The sequence below is a fragment of the Limanda limanda genome, chromosome 5, assembly GCF_963576545.1.
Source record: "Limanda limanda chromosome 5, fLimLim1.1, whole genome shotgun sequence".
Classification (NCBI taxonomy): Eukaryota; Metazoa; Chordata; class Actinopteri; order Pleuronectiformes; family Pleuronectidae; genus Limanda; species Limanda limanda.
In genome coordinates this window covers 12,032,514-12,050,469 of record NC_083640.1, presented here as the reverse complement: position 1 = coordinate 12,050,469, position 17,956 = coordinate 12,032,514, and the positions used below count along the sequence as shown (strand labels likewise).

At 43.6% G+C, this 17,956-nt stretch overlaps 2 protein-coding genes across 2 annotated transcripts; one reads left to right on the top strand and one right to left on the bottom strand.

Annotated features, from left to right (window-relative positions):
* The first annotated feature begins 615 nt into the window (after positions 1 to 615).
* Positions 616 to 16,176, top strand: nol6 (nucleolar protein 6 (RNA-associated)). The gene is made up of 26 exons (XM_061072041.1): positions 616 to 731; positions 1,607 to 1,807; positions 1,941 to 2,057; positions 2,179 to 2,358; positions 2,458 to 2,626; positions 2,778 to 2,906; positions 3,019 to 3,182; positions 3,262 to 3,382; positions 3,516 to 3,574; positions 3,671 to 3,772; positions 3,863 to 3,978; positions 4,067 to 4,244; positions 4,995 to 5,117; positions 5,402 to 5,550; positions 8,694 to 8,769; positions 9,389 to 9,529; positions 9,711 to 9,828; positions 10,159 to 10,313; positions 10,502 to 10,665; positions 10,894 to 11,046; positions 11,168 to 11,265; positions 11,447 to 11,571; positions 13,590 to 13,679; positions 13,794 to 13,994; positions 15,580 to 15,681; positions 15,797 to 16,176. The coding sequence occupies exons 1-26, from the start codon at positions 693 to 695 to the stop codon at positions 15,944 to 15,946; spliced, it is 3,420 nt and encodes a 1,139-aa protein (XP_060928024.1). The 5' UTR covers positions 616 to 692; the 3' UTR covers positions 15,947 to 16,176.
* On the bottom strand, positions 5,490 to 8,745 carry LOC133002263 (E3 SUMO-protein ligase ZBED1-like). The gene is made up of 2 exons (XM_061072040.1): positions 6,984 to 8,745; positions 5,490 to 6,879 (listed from the first exon to the last, which is right to left on the bottom strand). The coding sequence occupies exons 1-2, from the start codon at positions 8,481 to 8,483 to the stop codon at positions 6,331 to 6,333; spliced, it is 2,049 nt and encodes a 682-aa protein (XP_060928023.1). The 5' UTR covers positions 8,484 to 8,745; the 3' UTR covers positions 5,490 to 6,330.
* Positions 16,177 to 17,956: the final 1,780 nt, after the last annotated feature.

The window sequence follows — 17,956 nt, the reverse complement described above, 5'->3', positions numbered from 1 at the left end:
ACGGTCATCCTGCAATCGGAACTGCAATAGAATATCCTGTGTTGAATGGACATAGCTGTTTCTCCACTTATATTAGCTTTTCTCCTCGTATGTATTCCTCACCTTATTATATTATTTCAACATTTCAGTCCGTTTTTTTTATTTTCATTTGCAATTAAATCTGTTTTGTTGTGAGTGTAAACTATAAACTGTAGAAGCTGAAAACATCTATTCTCAGGACGGGTTATTCTGTTTTGAAAGCATTGCTAAAGTACATTTTGTGCGATCTCCTGGTGTAAATAAAGTTGTTTGAATAAAACCATCACAGTGTAAGTGCAGTCGGATTCCGCACAGTGTCTCTCCTTTCCTAACTCCTTACGTATCCTCCCTAACATCTTTCCTCGACCTCGTGTTGTTTTCCATCGGAGTGAAGGAGTAGTGGTTAGGAAAGGAGATTATTTTGACTTTTTGAACGCAGCCCATATGGCAGCTTGCTCCTGCAACCTATCTTGCTGTCGTCGACGAGTGGGCGGGCTTGATGAGCATCGACCCAATCACCGCTCACCGCTTCAGCCTCTCCACCAATCAGGCAATCGTGTCCTGGTAGCAAGTTTAGCTAACCCTGTGCACACGTGAGAGCGCTAGAAGGAAGAGAGGTTTGGATCCAAACTCAATATATCAGGAGTTATCGTCCACCTGAGAGCACTTCAGACATGAAAATGGAGCAGACAGACGCAGAGGAGCCGCTTGAGGTGAGATAGGACGCGTTTAGCATGAACCTAGCTTAGCTTTACGGTGCTAACTCATTGCTGCATGGATGTTGCTCTCATGCTTTACGTTAATCATATTTCATAGTCAGCTCCACTGACGTGCAGAGTACCACAGGGTTCTGTTCTTTTTTCATTTTTTTCCACCTATCAGTTATTTTAATGGAGACTTCAATCACTGCAACGCAACCAAATAATGTTAGTCACGACCTGAGAAATGTAACTTTGTGTTTCACGGCTATCAAGAAATTGATGACTTTCTTCAGCTAAAGTCAGAAAAATTAATCAAGTATTAATTGTTGGTCCTGACCATCTAGCAGTCAAGTTATAACCTTTTATTGGTCCATTGGCAAGCGAAATTAAATCCTCACCCAGAAACATGGGTATCACATTTGATTCGCAACAAAATGTTGAAGCCCATGACATAACCTTATTAAATCTTTAGCTAATTCTCAATACTCCAAGCCCTAAATCTAAAATCTTCTAACAACGATTCCTGGTAGTTCCTAAGTCAAGGCTGTTACATAGGGTTGACCAGGCTCCTGCCACCAGGGCCCCAAGGCTCTGGATTTCTTTGCCAAAGGAGATCCCACTTGTCAGCCCTTCCTCTTTTTAAATCGTTGCTTAGAATATATTTTTTTATAAGAAAGCCTATTAATACCTTATATTTTTCTGTGTTTTATTCCAATGTAGTTTGTGTAGCACTTTGTAACCTTCTCTAGGTATATCCTGAAATAAAGTTGTTCTAACCTTATTGTGATTCCCTTCCATAATAATAACAAACATGTCAGAAGTTGAGTCAGTCTGAGGTGGTGGTGTTGCTGCTGCTGCCTCATGTTGTGCTGTGTGTTGTTTCACAGATGCCTCCCTCTGCTCCTGCTCACGAGGCGGAGGACACTGATGCTCCTGTCAAAGCTAAAAGGAGCAAACCTGATGACAAGGTGGCCTTCCACCCGGTGAAGCTGTCTCGAAGTGACCTGTACAGACCTCCTACTGCACAGGAGCTCAACCAGCTGAAGGAGGCAGAGAGCCTGTTTCACTGCAGCCTGCTGAAGATGCAGGTGAGACCTGAGAGAGAAGTGTCATCAGAGACATGAGAAGGAAGAGGAATGAATTTGTCTTAATTCAAGCCTGTTATCTGTCCTGTGTAAACATTAAATGTTCACACACTCTTACATCTATCAAAACTGACAGATGGAGGAGCTGCTGAAGGAGGTCACACTGAGTGAGCACAGGAAACGGCAAATAGATTCCTTCGTCCAGACAGTCACCGGGCTGCTACAGGCTGTGCCAGATTCACCAGAGGTTGAGGTTTGTAGAGAAAAAGTTTGTTACTGGTATAGTTAGCTTTATCCCCTTCATTCAGCGCTCTACAACCTCGCAAATAGGCACATGCAAGCACTTTTTAAACACTCTTTATCTCTATGTTCAGGTTAGTGACCTGTCTTGGCTGTCAGGCTCAGTTAAGATCCCTTTCCTCCTGATGCCCAAAACAACAAAAGGCAGGTTCCACATGACAGCTCCTGCCTCTGTTGACCTGATCGGCAGCTACCCCCTGGGCACCTGCACCAAACCACGCATCATGGTGGACCTGGCTGTCACAATCCCAGGAGTAAGTCACCTGCCTCCTTTTTACAGGCTGAATGCAAAACAAATATTAGATTCTAAGAGACACTGACCTCTTTTGTTCTGCTAATCCCTCTGTTATTAGAATGTCCTCCACCCAAAGGACGTCTTGAACCAGAGGTATCCGAGAAAAAGAGCTCTGTACCTCGCGGGCCTGGCCCAGTATCTCGTATCCTCATCCGAGATCGGCACCATGCGTTATTCATGTCTCCACGGGAACCGACTCCGACCCGTCCTGCTGCTGACCCCTCCTGGTATCTAACCTTTTCATTCACAACCATACTGACAGCCTCTAAGGGCATTGAATTTAGTTTTCATTGGATGAATTTTTAGCAAGGAGTCTTCTTTGTATGTTTTTATCTGTCTGTGATTGTGAGACATGATGTGTTGTGGTGTCCTTTCAAGATTCTTCCAGCTTCATGGTGCGCGTGCATGCGTGTCCACCTCCTGGGTTCTTCAAACCCAGTCGTTTTCACCCCCAGAGGAATAATATCCGGACAGAGTGGTACACTGGACTGCAGACGGCCCAGCCTGGTAAGGCTCGTTCTTCAGATATTATCCATACATTTTTTTTCTCAGACAATGATCATAGGGGAATCCTGGAAATATCCCTTTCAAAACCTTTATCTTTTCTCGTTTGCTACAGAGACCACTGAACCACCCACTCCACATTACAACAGCTCTGTTCTGGGGGATTTACTGCCCAGGGCTCACCTCCAGTTTCTTTCGGCGGTCAGCTCCCACTGCTCAGCTTTTTCAGAAGGGGTGGCTCTGCTCAAAGTCTGGCTTCGTCAGAGAGAGCTCGACCAGGCAAGAGGCTCATTTGATTGTTGCACAGAGCTTATGTCCCTTTTGGATTCTTCTGACCCTGTTTATCTTTGTCTTACAGGGCACTGGTTGTTTTAATGGATTCCTGTCTTCAATGCTGATGGCCTATTTGCTAACCACTCGCAAAGTCAGTAACACCATGACGGCCTATCAGCTGCTTCGAAACAGCTTGAACTTTCTGGGTAGGAACATTTTAAATCCACATAATTCCAGATTTATTGATATTGTATAATGTGATATATCAAAGTAATAATAATTTGCTTTCCACTGTTTTGCATGTCTTGTAACCTCCAAACCTGTCATTCTAACCCTCAGCCTCTACAGACCTGACCGTGAACGGGATCAGCCTTGCCAAAAATCCAGACTCTACAGCTGTGAGTGGTCCAGCTTGAATTTAAGACTATGTAATGTAATTTTTCACACTATAAATTAATCACTATTATTCTATTCCTCCTTTCTTTCCCCCGCAGCCATCTCTCGCAGAGTTCCACAGTGCTTTCCAGGTGGTGTTTGTCGACCCCTCTGGACATCTCAACATGTGTGCTGATGTGACTGCTTGTACCTACAAACAGGTAAATACTGTAAAACTGAATGTGCAATTATTACGTTTTCACCAGTGAGAGGAAGCAACAGGTTTTGACAGTTTTCAAATCGGTTCTCAGCTGCAGCACGAGGCGTCTGTGTCGATGCAGTTCTGGGACGACCCCACGGTGGATGGGTTCCACAGCCTCCTCATGACTCCCAAACCCATGATAAGGACAAGCGACCACGTATTCCAGTACAGCTCAGATCATCAACTAATGCAAAAACTTTTCTCTTTCTGTTAGTCTTCCCATCCTCATCCTGTCGGTTCCTCTTCCACTCAGGTTATGTGAGCTGGCCAAGCTTCAGTCCAGCTGTAAGAAACTGAATCTCCTCAATGAGCTGATGGACCAAAGTGGGAATTATGTCCATGCTGCTCTCCCGTTCCTACTGTCACTGCTTCAGCAAGGACTGGGCGAAAGGATTCACCTCATCACCCACTCCCTCTCTCCTGACCCTGAGGTGGGAATGATTTACATTTGGGGTCTACAGTGGTCCACAGCAATTTTTGACCTCCACAAGGACTCTGTTTGTCTGACTGTTAGCAGGATAATGCAAAAACGCTGAACCGATTTTTACACAGTATATCTTGACATTTTTATGAATTCTTCAAGTAATAATGCCGAGATCTTGATGATGAAAATCAAGCCTATTTAGAGGAGTGATATCTACATCTGTGCTATTTGGTGCAACTTGATTGGCCTTAAGGGGACTGTTGGGCCTTGGTGGATGTATGTGCTCCACCCATAATTACTAAATTGGCTGTGCTACTATTAGCAAAGGCAGAACAGTCCCCATGTCAAACCACATTTGTTTTCACTAGCTCCAGATTTTTTGCACACAAATGCACACACTCATGAATATCAGTCCCTTAAAGATCCTACATTTCATTTTAAATCTAGATCCACAAATTACTCTTTGTGAAGGAAATTGTTGAAAAATACTTTTTCCTGGATCCTGCACCAGAATTCTTATCATGCTTCTCCCTTCAACAAGAATTCATGGAAAACTTCTTTTTGAATTCCTGCTGTCAAACACATAAATATGACCTTCTCAGTGGAGGTAATTACACCTGCATCAATACTACTACAGCAGTGCATGTTAGTGGTTAAAATTGCCCTTACACAACATTGAGTCAAAATATATTTACATTCTACGGTCATTAAACCATTGAAGTTGTAGAACTTGATACATTTTTCTGTTTCATCACAGTGGTCTGTGGAGAGTGAAGCCCCGAAACACAAAGCTCAACCTCCTCTCTCCTTCGGTCTGCTCCTGAGGCCGGAGCTGGCCGCCTCTGTGCTGGAAAGAGGTCCACCTGCAGACAGCCCCAGGGTAAATTCACCAGTCTCTGTCTCCTGTGCATGTGTGGAGTGTTTCATTCCTTATTTTTTTCCCAATGTGGTAACAGGAGTTTAACTTTAGAATATTTGAGTGCAGTGAAGAGGGAGCACACTTGTACTACATTGTCCCACAGGCTTAAAAAATACACATGCTCACCGTACCATGGTTAGTGTGTAGTATGGTTAAAATATGTTTAGGATTGTAGTAATCTAAATGTAGTATTTGTGGCCACAGATTGGTTGCAGTTCTAATATGGCTGACATTTGCCCTGCTAGGCAGCCGAGTTTCGCCAGCTGTGGGGTCCTCGCTCCGAGCTGCGCCGCTTCCAGGACGGCGGCATCACCGAGGCCGTGCTGTGGGAAGGAGAGAGCATGTGCCAAAAACGACTGGTCCCCAAACAGATCATCTCACACCTGCTACAGCTGTATGTATTTTATCATTGGATCAGCATACTGACACACAACAGCCATCACATTAATACTGGTTATTATACATTGGTAGTTTGTCCAGTGTGTTACATTCTGTACAAATATTCACTTTGACACCATGGTAACAAAGATTCTTCTTTGTTTTTCCTCAAGACAACTAGATGATTATAAAGAAATGTACTTTGTAACTACCATGTACAAAACATTCCTTGTGTTGAGGTGAATGATGATGTTGCTGACATAATTTTACCACTGGCTTTAAGTGGCTAAGTATTCAACTGCCATTGAGCTGATATCAACTACTGTAAAGTGAGTTCCCATGTGGCTCCATGTTTAACAGTGCGCACTCTGGACTTTTAATGGAAGAGTTAAATTCTCAGAGGGACCTGTGGGCAGCTGTGGCTCAGGAGGTAAAGAGGGTCAGTTGTTCGATCCCCGTCTCCTAGAGTCTGCATCCTGAAGTGCCCATTGGCAAAATACTGATTTCCACGTCTACCCTTACTGTTTATAAATGGTGTAGTAGAAGAAACACCATATGAATGTGTGTGAATGGGTTCATGAAACTTGTACTGTAAAGTGCGTTGAGCAGTCTCTAAGACAGGAAAAGCGCCATATAAATATAATCGATTCAACTTTTTTTGTCGTCAGCAGTGGGGAAGCACCTGTTGTCGCCCCTTTCTTTCTGACTGTTGTGTCCACCGCTGCACCACAGTAGCCTTACTCTATGATTTGTACAGGAAGTCAGTGTAAACCTTCATCAAGTTTGGTTATTTAAGTTACACATTTCTGTTTACAAAGATCATCATGTCAACGTGCTCTGGGCTCAGTCTTGTTCGCATTGTAGCAAACGCTTGTCCAGACTCGGACAACAAAGACGGTAGCGATACCCCGGGTACGCACAGATAGTGTCTTGCCAGAGTGGCCAGTTTGGGGAATCTCGGCCCATTCACCCTCCACCAATCAAGGGGGTTTATGTCCAACGAGGGGGCGATGTCTCTCAAGTAGTAGTCTACCTGAGCCTCGGAGTCAGTGGCATAGGAGGAGCTGTAGTTGTCTCCGAGGAGCAACATCATGGTGTTCTTGGTGTCACTTCTCATTTGTGAGGGCATGGCCACCTGGCTAATATCAGGCGTGATCAGGGTTTCTTGTGGTTCATCCTTCGGACCCACGGTGGTCGTTAGGACATCTAACTTTGAAACCAGCTCGTGCAGTTTGACCTTCGCAGCCAGTCTCCCTGTGGGCGTCAGGAAGCTGAGATGTTTGTGACGAGGGTCCAGCATGGAGGCGATCAGAGCTGGTTTGGCCGACAAGTCATTAGAGTCGACCTGCAAACAGTAGAATAACAATAAGGGAATGTATGAAGAGGAAGATTATTTGTCATTATATATACATTATATAACCAAATGTATTTTACTTAGTTAATGCCTACCTCCATGTGACTCCTAAGCGACGTCTGAACTTTCAGCTTAAACTCGGACACTTGTTCAACATCGTTCTCTCTTGGCACCAGGTGAGTCTGAATGAGGCTGAATGTGATTGGGTAGATGTTTGAAATGGACACCTCTGTTTCAGCAGATATGACTGTCGTTGCCCATTTCAATGTTGCCAGCACGGGTGTGAAATTCTCAATTATTTGCCAGTAGTCATCTTCAATCTCAAGGGTCTGGGCTTCCTGTCTGTTGGTGACTGTGCGGTCGGAGAGCACAGCTTTAATAGGCCACCTTTGCTCGAGCAAGCGTTCAAACATATCACAGATCGTGTCCCATCGAGCTTTGCAGGACTGGATGAGCTTGTGCTGCGGCAGGCACATCTGAACCTGCTTCTGCTCCAAGGCCTCACCCGCCAGCATGTTGTGACTGAAGCGCTTGGCAAGTTTCCCTGCAGAAATTATGATGCGGACCAAATCCCCACTCAGCCCATTGCTGACTGCCTGCTGCAGTGTAGTGGCAAAGCAAGTGGCGTAGTCCCAGCTGACGCGGGAACACGCATGTGCTGACAAAATGTCCTGTGTGTTGTTATGAACACACGCGGTCACTTTCCCGTCGATGCCCCACGTCTTCACGGTGTTGAGCAGCTTCTCTGTGACGCTGTCTGTGGTGGGCTGACTGTCCGAGGACAGCTTGTGTGTCTGCAGCACGGCGGACCGGCCCAGCCACTCCTCTGTGATGAACGAGCAGGACACTGTGATGTACCTTTGGAAGGGCAGCGCTGTCCAGAACTCGGCAGTGAGAGCCACTTTCTCCACCCTGCCCAGCTGCAGCACCAGCTCCTCCACCTTCTCATGGAAGTGTCCTTCAATAAGACGTGTGATATCACCAGTAGATGGCATTTTATAATTATGCACTGTGTATGCAAGTAGCTCTCTGAACCCGTCCCCACTGACCATGCTGATGGGGAGCATGTCCTTCTCTATCATCCTGGAGATGAGCTCCGTCACCTCGGCGTGTGTGGCCAGTGACACCCCGTCACTAGGCATGGTGTCCGGGTGCTTGTTCTTGATGTGGTACATCATGCTGGTGGTGCTGCTCCGGTACTTCAGCTTGGTGTCACACATGGTGCAGTGGACCTCGTCGTCCACCTTGATGAAGATGTCCCACACGGAGCTCCTCTTCAGGCGCTTCCTCTCCCCGTAGTCCCGCTCATGGATGTTGGCGGCCACGCCGGGGGACATGACGTTGACCTGCATGATGTCCTGGCTGCTGGCGGCGCTGTCCTCCTCGCTGCTGCACTGCACGGTGCACATCAGCGGCTTCTCGTCCTCGTCCAGCGGCGCGGTGTGCGGGTGGTGCCGGCTCATGTGGTTCATCATGGTGCTGGTGGCTCCGCCGCAGTACTTCAGCGTCGCGTCGCATTTCATGCAGCGGACGAAGTTGCCCACTTGCTCGAAGCAGTCCCACACCGAGCTGCGCCTCCGGCCGGTCCGCTTCATGTCCGGAGCCGCTGCGGGACCTCGGGCCCCGGGACGTGTCCTCCGTTAGCTAGCGAGCTAATGCTAACTGCCACCGCATGAATGCAGCACAAACCCTGAGTTATGACCCAGTTGACTTCAACACATTCCCGGACAGCAGAAGGCAGAGTGGGGGTGCCAAAGCCTTACGTGTCTCTTTTTAATGAAAACGTGATATTTGTTGCCCACCAGACACGCAGAGATCCCCGAGTCCTGTGTGCGGTATGTGGGGGCGATGGTGGATGACGTCATCAAGACGGGAAGTGAGGTAAATCGTTGCGATTTATTTTGTAATGTTTTTAGACATTTAAAGTGAAAATAAAGTCGATGAGATTCAGTGAAAACAAATAAAATTAAAGTGTAAATGTTGGTGTATATTCTGCTATGGGGGCCTGGCAGTATCTGTTTACCCTTGTTCATATATTTATTTGTTTATTTTCTTAAATTTTATTGTTTGTAGGTTTGTTATTTATATTATGTTATTTATGTTATCTGAATTGTTGTCATGTTGTTATTGCATGATATTTAAATAATGCAGACGACCAGTGTAGTGGGTCAGTATTGCACAATTAGATAAGATAAACTTTATTGATCCCATGCAGGAAAAATTCACTTGTTACAGAAGCAGATGTCAGAATGAGGTCTAGAAAGAACACGCAGAGGATAACAAATAATAAAATATGCAATACGATATCATGCATATACACATTGCATTTACATAAATATATAGTAGGTGAATATATCACAATAAGAGGCGTGCCTGAGGGATAATATAATTGATATAAGTTGTACACATAGAAGAAAAGTAATGTGCAAAGGATGCTGATGTCCAAAAGGACATTTTTATCAGCAATAGTGCAAGTAATGATGAAAAGTTGTGTGTTCAGGTGCCCAGTACAGGAGAGGAGGACAGTCTGAAGGTGGTTCAGGCCTATGATGACCTGAGTAGAAAACTGTGGCGGCTGGAGGGTCTTCCTCTCGCCATCACAGCAGTGCAAGGAGCTCACCCTGCGCTCCGATACACACAGGTAAGGCCTCAACAGGAAAACTTCTCTTATTCATGTAATTATAAGCAACAATTTTTATAATCCAGTATCATTTTAAGGACCTCTTCCATGCAGCTCCTGCTCAGAGAGCGGTTCTAAAAGTGTTGAAAGGTGTGGCTATTGTACATTGTGACAGTTCTAACATGTCAGCTGTGCCTTGCAGGTCTTTCCCCCTCAGCCACTGAAGCTGGACTATTCCTTCTTTGAGAGAGAAAAGACTGCCAGATCATTGGTGCCAAAGGCAGACAAACCGTGCCCCGCTTATATCACCCCTATCACAGGTGAGTGCCTCATCTACCTTCATGTCAGCCCCTGGCGTTCGTGTCTCTACTCTGTATAATAAAAGGCAGGAATAGCAATTAAAATGTATGTGCACTGTGTGCTTTAGAGAATACATTACTCATCAATTTTCACTCTCACTTAATTTCTCTTTTCCTTACACGTGTGTTCCTTGTAATTTCTTTTCACTCTCACGAATGACGACATGCAAAATTGCATAATAACTAACTTTCAACTCCTGTATTCAAAGCTGGAAGATTACAGAAACTTAACCACAGGTATTTGGCCGTATAGACTCTTAAAACATGTGTTGGTAACCCTCATTGTTGCAGTGATTTGTCACATGGAGGGGAGTGGGAAATGGCCTCACGACCGCCTCGCCATCCGTCATATCCGAGCCGCTTTTCACAACAGCCTGGGAGAGTTGCTCAAGAAACACCATAATTATACGTGCAGGCCCTGCCCCACACACCTGGATGTCTGGAAGGTGAGTGTGTTTACATGACTCACGTTGTCTGTGAACTTGACTGTATTGATAATGCAAAACAAGTTTCTTGGAATCTTATCATTAGATCAGGGATGTTTTTCAGCAATGGCACCCTTTTTGTTTTTTCATTGAAATTCACTGTAATGTTTATTTACACCCTCTCGCCCTCCATTTGCTCATGGGTCCAGGACGGCTTGGCGTTCCGGGTGCAGGTGGCCTATCACCGGGAGCCTCAGGTGCTGAGGGAGAGTGTGAATGCAGAGGGCCTGCTGGTTGTGAGGGACAATGAGGAGGCCCAAGCTCTGGAGATGGCCACAATTCACAAGCCTCTGCTCACGAGCACATTACATGGGTAAAACTCAAACAGTGACGCAAAGTAGAACCTGTGTGTAAGGGAGTAGTGTTGCAGTTAGAATCTTTACAGTTACTTTGGGGACCTGTTTTCACTTAAACTTTTGCCCTACTTTTCTTCCTACCTGTTCATTTTTTTCCCTGTATCATTGTTGTTTTGCTTCCTCTGCGATTACACTTTTACTTTATTTTCTTCTCCATTGTTTACATTCCATCTTTCTGTTGTCAGGCTGCAGCAGGAGCACCCAAGTTTTGGGGCCGTGTGTCGCCTGGTCAAGCGCTGGCTGGGGGCTCAGCTCTTCAGTGAGGACATTACAGAGGAAGCGGCCGACCTGCTGGTGGCGTCACTTTTCATGCAGCCCGCACCTTTCACTCCTCCTGGGTGACTACCACTTCTACTTTTTTGATAATCCGTGCACGTTGTCATCTGCGAGAACACATTCTGTTTCCATGCCTTTGTTAGTTCAGTAGGTCATGTGAGTGAATTTCTCCTCGTTCCCCAGTTCTCCTCAGGTGGGCTTCCTTCGCTTCCTTCATCTGCTCTCTTCCTTTGACTGGAGCAACAACCCACTGGTGGTCAACCTCAACAACCAACTCTTAGGCACGCACACACACAAACGCACACATCAACAAATACACCCCTCTTCTCTCCGTGTCACACAAACAAATCCTTCCTGTCCGCTTTCTATTTACACACCCGACATACTTTAACATCCTGCTCGTATGTGTTGCTGTTTTCCACGCAAAGTTGAATTGTTGTTCTCTTCTTTGGTCACGTGCAGCCACTGACTACACAGAAATCAAGAATGACTTCATGGCCTCCAGGGAGTCTCTGCCTGTCATGTTTATAGCTACGCCTAAGGACAAAATAACATCGATGTGGACCAAGCGAGGACCTAGTGTACAGGTCAGTGGACACGCAAACGCACAAGCACAACTTGCACAGCAACACATTTTAATAGATAAGCACTCAATGCTGAATTTTAAAAACAATTATATATGACAAGTGGTCAGTCACAGAAAAAGACAAAATGGGATGATGACATGAACAAGGTCACAAACACAAAGTAAATTACAAACAACGGTGTAGAAAAGAGTTGCATGTTCTTGGCAAAGAGCAGTCGCATAGTTTCCCGATCCTGGAGCCTTTCCTCAGTGCACACTGTTCTCCTGGATCACACTGGCAAAAGATATGAAACTATTATAAGAAGTTTATAAGTAACCATTAAATGTCCCTGGAAAGATGATAAATGTTTTTCTCAAAACAGATTTTTAGATGATTGTCTGCACTACTCACCACAGGCAAATAGCCGTGCTTTTTTCTCAGAGCTGGAAATTGATTGTTCTGAAGTCTTTCCAAAACCTCATGTAAATCATTGATCTGGAAATGCAGAAATTGTATTTATTACTTCAGCAAATAACCAAAATATGAATTAATAAACCACATTACAAAGGCTCAATGTCACTTAGTATATCCACAGCCTCCTAAGCCAACTCTTTGAAAGCACTTCATATGTTTTTTGGAGACCGTCAGGTGTAGCTCACCAGTTGCTGTTCATTGCCGTTTTCTGACGTGGTGAAATGAGGAAAATGTTTAGTTCTGTATTCCTCTGTTTGGATGTGAGCGTAGCTGTATAAGAGTCCAGCCGTGCACAGTAGTGTCCTAAAAACATGCACGCGGCAGCTCCCCATGGTGCGTAGCTGACCCAGATAAGTTTCCTGCGCTCGCCCACTTGCCCATTGACTCCAAGCCTCTCCCACCGTCCTCTTTTATACGCCTGCAGAGAGCAGGATCTTTGTCCACTGTGACGTCATCTTGGGCTTAATTAGCAAAATTTTAATGTTCAGGTTTATGCCAATTTTCCCCTCTCTAGAAGCTCAGGTAACATGTGTACATATAAATATATATTTTTGATTCACATGCCCACCCTCACTGACTCCCAAACCTGAAAACGTGTTTCATGACAAATACAGAGATGATGAGAGCGAGTGACCTGGTGGGTTATTTGTAGTTGTTTCAATGCCTCTGAATGACCACTAGGGAGCAGATTGGGATGGAGTGAATCAGAATGAATGTTTGAGTTTTTCTTTCTGAATTCACAAGATGCTTTCGGTCAACAATATGCAGACTGTGTCCATGGCCGCAGACCAGACCACTGACCCTGTAAAACAAATAATTATCCTGATGAATGAACACAATCATCATAATTTGGTCCATCTGTCCAAGAGTAGTTAAAATACAAACAACATTGTATGCGAATGAACAAGCTGAAATGTTTGAGGAGTTCAGTGCATTCAGTAAGGAGAAAGTCATTTTAAGTACCTTTTTTAAAAGATTTTTTTTGCATATTTATTATTATGCTTATTGTTTTTATAATTGTGTAAATGAACAAAGAACCTCTTACTACTTGTGTTTTGATCCCTCTGTTTATCTTAGTGGATTAGATAAGGCTTATCACTAGTTTCTCACTACACTCCAGGATATTGTTCTAAATGTAATGTTATTTATGATGTCATTGCCTTTGTGTGCATGCAGTTGTTGCTAATATTTTACGTGCTGTAGGAAACTTTATTACAGTGATAATTGTAATGGCAACCAGTAGATTAAATAACTCCGCCAAGGCCCAATAGATTCACACCAAATTGCAAACCCATAAAAAGCATTGCCTGAATTATGCCTCTTATTATCCACTCAGGATCCATAAATTATTCTCTGGGAAATTGGTGAAATTAGAAAAATCTAAAAAATGCTTTCAATGTTAAATGGTTTCTCGTCCCGTCCTTAAACCAAGTTTCATGGAAATCTGTTGAGTACCGTAGCTCTTTTTTAATCCTGCTGACAACCAATCAAACCGTCCAACCAACTGACAGGGATGCAAGCAGAACCTCCGGAATGTCTAAAGCTACTTTTGGTTGTGTTTTCAGATGCTGCAGCGTGTGGTGATGGTGGCTGCAGAGAGTCTGAAAGTACTGGAACATCAGCTGATGGACGGCAGCCAGATTCAAGATGTCAGGGTGAGTAACAGTCACTTGAAATCTCTCATTCACTCACCATTTCTTAAATGATCCAATGTTTTAGCGAACTATCATGAAATACCTCTGTACTGACCCACTTGTGTTTGTGTGCAGGTGATCATGCGTCCTCCTCTGGACGCCTACGACGTCTTGATACACCTGAGCCCGAAGCAGGTTCCCCTCCTCGGCCAAGCAGTAGACCCCCCCGCTGTCAACTTCAGCAGGGGCGGGATTACTGGCGGTGCGACCCTGCCCGGGGGGGCCCTGCCCGTCATTGACTACAACCCGGTGTCGCTCTACCTGGCCGAGCTCAGAGTGAGTCTGATCTGTCAGTTTCACATCACCGTGATGAAAATGTAAAGCAGGATTTACGCACATATCTCACAGCTGGATTGCTCAGAGGAATAATGTATGTGACGTCCAGCAGCTTCCTGATAAAACAGATCACTGGGAAATACCCAGTAAACTTTCACATCTGTGCATTGTTCATAAAGCCATGACATTGATGCATGAACACTGATGATATCGCTCTTTCCTTTCTACTAAAGCAGTAATATCCATGGTCTTCACCTTCTCTTTTCACACTCATATACATGACTCGTATGTTAAAGCATATTTCTCAGCAAGCCTCTTGACGCTTGACCTCTCTCTCTCTGTCTTTGTCCTTCTCTCTCTGTCCCTCTCACTCCGACTCTCTTGTTGTTTGTCTCCATCAACCATTAATGCAATGAAAGGACATTTGCTACATTATGCAGCCAATACAGCCTGTGCACAGTTCAAACAAGTGTACACTTAGCCCTCAATGACAGGGATCATCAGTCAATCCGAGAGCTGATATAGAAAAGAATAGAAAGCTTTATTGTCATTGTGCAGGATACAATGAGATTTAGTTGTCCTCAAGTGAAGTACATTTACCATTTTAAACAACATCAAACACCATACACATTCATTCAGCCACTAAATGCACATTTAGTTTGAGATGTAATTATTGCACTAGTTAAACAGGTTCAATGGGTTAAACTGCAAAGAGCTGCTGCACTCATGCACGCCACCATTTCACTGAGCTTATCAAATAGAGGTAAATGAAAGGGCGTGTGGAGGAAGTGAACTGAGGTCAATGAAGCCGTTTTCAGACCTGAACACCAGAGAATGTCCCCACAATTGGGTTTTTCTGGAGTTTGCCTTTCACATCTAAACACTGTAGCATGTATGACACAACTTTTTCATCCTGAGATATTTGTTTCCTTTTCATTTTTTGTTTGTTGCATGTAAGAAACGTCATCAACGCAATCTCTCTCACTTGCTTGTCAGCAGACCTCCTGCTGTGTTCACAAATGGGCACATTTGGACATTGCTCAGAAGTTTTACTAGGGGGCTTGTATGAGAAACTGTGGAGAAAGTCCGGAGCCTCTTACTCTGATGTTCTTACGTTCAGATTTATAGTATTCACAGTATAACATGCAGATCAAAGTGCTTGACATAAAACAGAAGAAGGTTTGAGCACTTTTTGAACTGTTGACAGAGAATGCACGTACAATGTGTAGTGGGAGTTAGTTAAGCAGCGTTGACGCATGATTACAGAAAGCTGCCTCAACATGTTTGTGATTCGGTTAACAAGCGAGCAGATTGAAATATAATCCAATTGCCAGGCCAATTTCTGGATTTATAAACAAGTAAGACGATTTTTAAATATATCCCTAGTGTAACGGGCAACCTGTGCTGTGATGCTACCACTGGTGTGATGTGTTCTCTTTTCCCAAGTTTGGCTACGACCAATCAAGAAGTAACAATTTATAATAAGGATATAATATAATAGGATTTGCTTTTAGAATCGACAACTGCAACAAAAAAAAGTCTGCTTATTCCCTGAATTCCATCACTTAACCTGATATCTTTTCAGGAGGCGTTCGGAGACCTCGCTCTCTTCTTCTGTGATCCCCACGGTGGAACAGTGATCGCAGTTTTATGGAAACCGAAGGCGTTCATCTCGATGCCTTTTAAGGTAAAGGTTAAGTTGCTCATGTCCCCTACCCCTATTATGATGTCCAGTCCATCATGCTCATTTTTCACCCGTCAACATCTGTCACGCCGACCTTATGTTTTACTCTCTCCCTCAGACGTCGCAGGTGTCTGCTCGGAGCGTGGAGGTGACGGGGGAGGAAGTGAAGACCGTTCCTAACGTGGAAGCGATTCTGGAGGATTTCCGTATCATGGGGAAGGGATTGATCAAATCAGTGGACGCAAGGACTGAAAAGTGGTCATTTTAGAAAATTCAAATGTTCAAACACACGCACCTCTTTCTCCAGAATCTTTTTAGCATCTGACATGTTCACCACACAGTTTATTTGATCCTTTTGTTTTGTGTCTCTCTGCCTATTCGAAAAAGAACAATGTAAACATGAATGAATTGTGGATCTCTTCTCAACATTATCATGTATTGGCCATGTATGTTTTGGTGTAGCTGTATCACACCCAATAAATACATATCTACTCTTTATCATTTAAGTTTCAGTGCTTTTGTTGCAGTAGGGCTCAAATTATAAGTTTGATTGAACAGTGGACCAACAGAAAATGAATAAACAGTTTTGATTATTGATTAATTGTGAAAGTCAAGGTGCAAACTGAATATATATAGATTTGGACGGTTGACTTTACAAAACAAGTAATTTAAAAGCATAGGACTAGAATCTAGGAAAGATTGTTTCACATTATTTATTGAAGCTTAATTGACCAAATCAAGAAAATAATAATTCATAACTGTGTGACAGTTTTGTCTTCATATTTGTTTGCATGCATTTTGAAACTGTTCTTCATTGGCACAGATGCAATGCTGCCTGTAACATGTGTCATAGTTTTATATTTGCAAAAACAAACCCAGTGCTGGCAGAAGAATCTGGGAGGTGATCGTTAAGAGACGAGCCAGTAGACTTGGTATGTCTGTTTCAGACAGTTGTTGAAAGGTTTATGAAGAGTTACAACAAATGAGATGACTGAAAAAGCATGTAAAATTAGTGTCTTGTTTTTCCTGATCTACTCACAGCTCCGTGATTTGCCAGGGATAGTTGCTAAAGTGGAGCTCTGAGTTCACAGTCTCCTGTTATCTGTTTATTATTGTAACATATTAAACAGGTTGTTTATTTTCACAGCCTCAGTGACAGTCCACAGGTATGGGGATGCAAATAAGAATACGCTTCTGAGCCCATGATTTTGACAGTAATTATTCTGAGAAGGCATTTGTCAACAATCTGATCCAGAAGCAGAAGGAAATCCTTTTCGTTTGGTTGGATTTTCTTGATTTAAGGATTATTCTCTCTTTATTTCTCTCCTTGACAGGTCATCTAAGGTTGAATCATCTAAGCAGGCTGTGGCGGTTACAGATAATGAAAGGGCGTGTAGTTGTTTTTCCACAATATGTTTATTAACATTTTTTTATTTCCTTATAACACATAGAAAACATACATTAACAACAATTTGCGACCGGAAGTATGTACCCGACAAAGACATACATATCCACTCACCCACACACACAAACTCACCTGCATCGATACCAGGTAGAATACAGATTACATGACAGTATTTCCATAATTTGTTTACAGTCTACTTTCATGCTGTTCATGTATGTTTCTCAGAGCGGAACATAGTCTTTCTGTTTGCCCTTAGCAGTGTAAGTTATCCAATCGAAAGCTCCTGAATAAACCTTCTCAAAGATGGTGCAGCCACACTCTCCCAACAGAGTGCAATAGCTCTCCTGGCTCGAAGAAGTCCAAAGTCCAGAAGTTTGGTCCGTTTCGATGTTTATTAGAGCTGTCAAACGATTAAAATATTTAATCGCGATTAATCGCATTTTGTCATAGTTAACTCGCGATTAATCGCAATTAATCGCAAATTTGTATCTATTCTGAATGTTCCTTCATTTATTATTTTTCCATAATTTTACTTTCGTTTTAATGCTCTTATCAACATGGAAAAGTGGATTGGCTTGCTTTATGCAAATGTTTTATATTATTGAAAACAGGGCGGTACAAAATAAAATTATAAAGTGCACATTTCAGGTAAACAAGGACTCTCCCTATAGTGCAGTTAAACCATGGCTTAATATTTTATTTTTTTCAAGTTTGCTGTGAACATAGCAGTCAGGCGTCTTATTTCAGAAACGATGAACCATAACAGTCAGGTTACCAATAAAAGGTAAGCCTACTACTTCTTTGCTTTAAGCTAGCTACTCAAACAGACAAGCAACAAAATAACAAACAAACAAAATACACAGGCAGGTGTCG

Excerpts from the sequence above, each read along its gene's own strand:
- LOC133002263 (XM_061072040.1), bottom strand. The coding sequence starts at position 8,483 with ATGAAGCGGACCGGCCGGAGGCGCAGCTCGGTGTGGGACTGCTTCGAG. Across the intron at positions 6,880-6,983 it reads CGCTTAGGAGTCACATGGAG|GTCGACTCTAATGACTTGTC; the intron begins GTAGGCATTAAC and ends TACTGTTTGCAG.
- nol6 (XM_061072041.1), top strand. The coding sequence starts at position 693 with ATGAAAATGGAGCAGACAGACGCAGAGGAGCCGCTTGAG. Across the intron at positions 1,808-1,940 it reads GCAGCCTGCTGAAGATGCAG|ATGGAGGAGCTGCTGAAGGA; the intron begins GTGAGACCTGAG and ends CAAAACTGACAG. Across the intron at positions 3,575-3,670 it reads AAAATCCAGACTCTACAGCT|CCATCTCTCGCAGAGTTCCA; the intron begins GTGAGTGGTCCA and ends TTTCCCCCGCAG.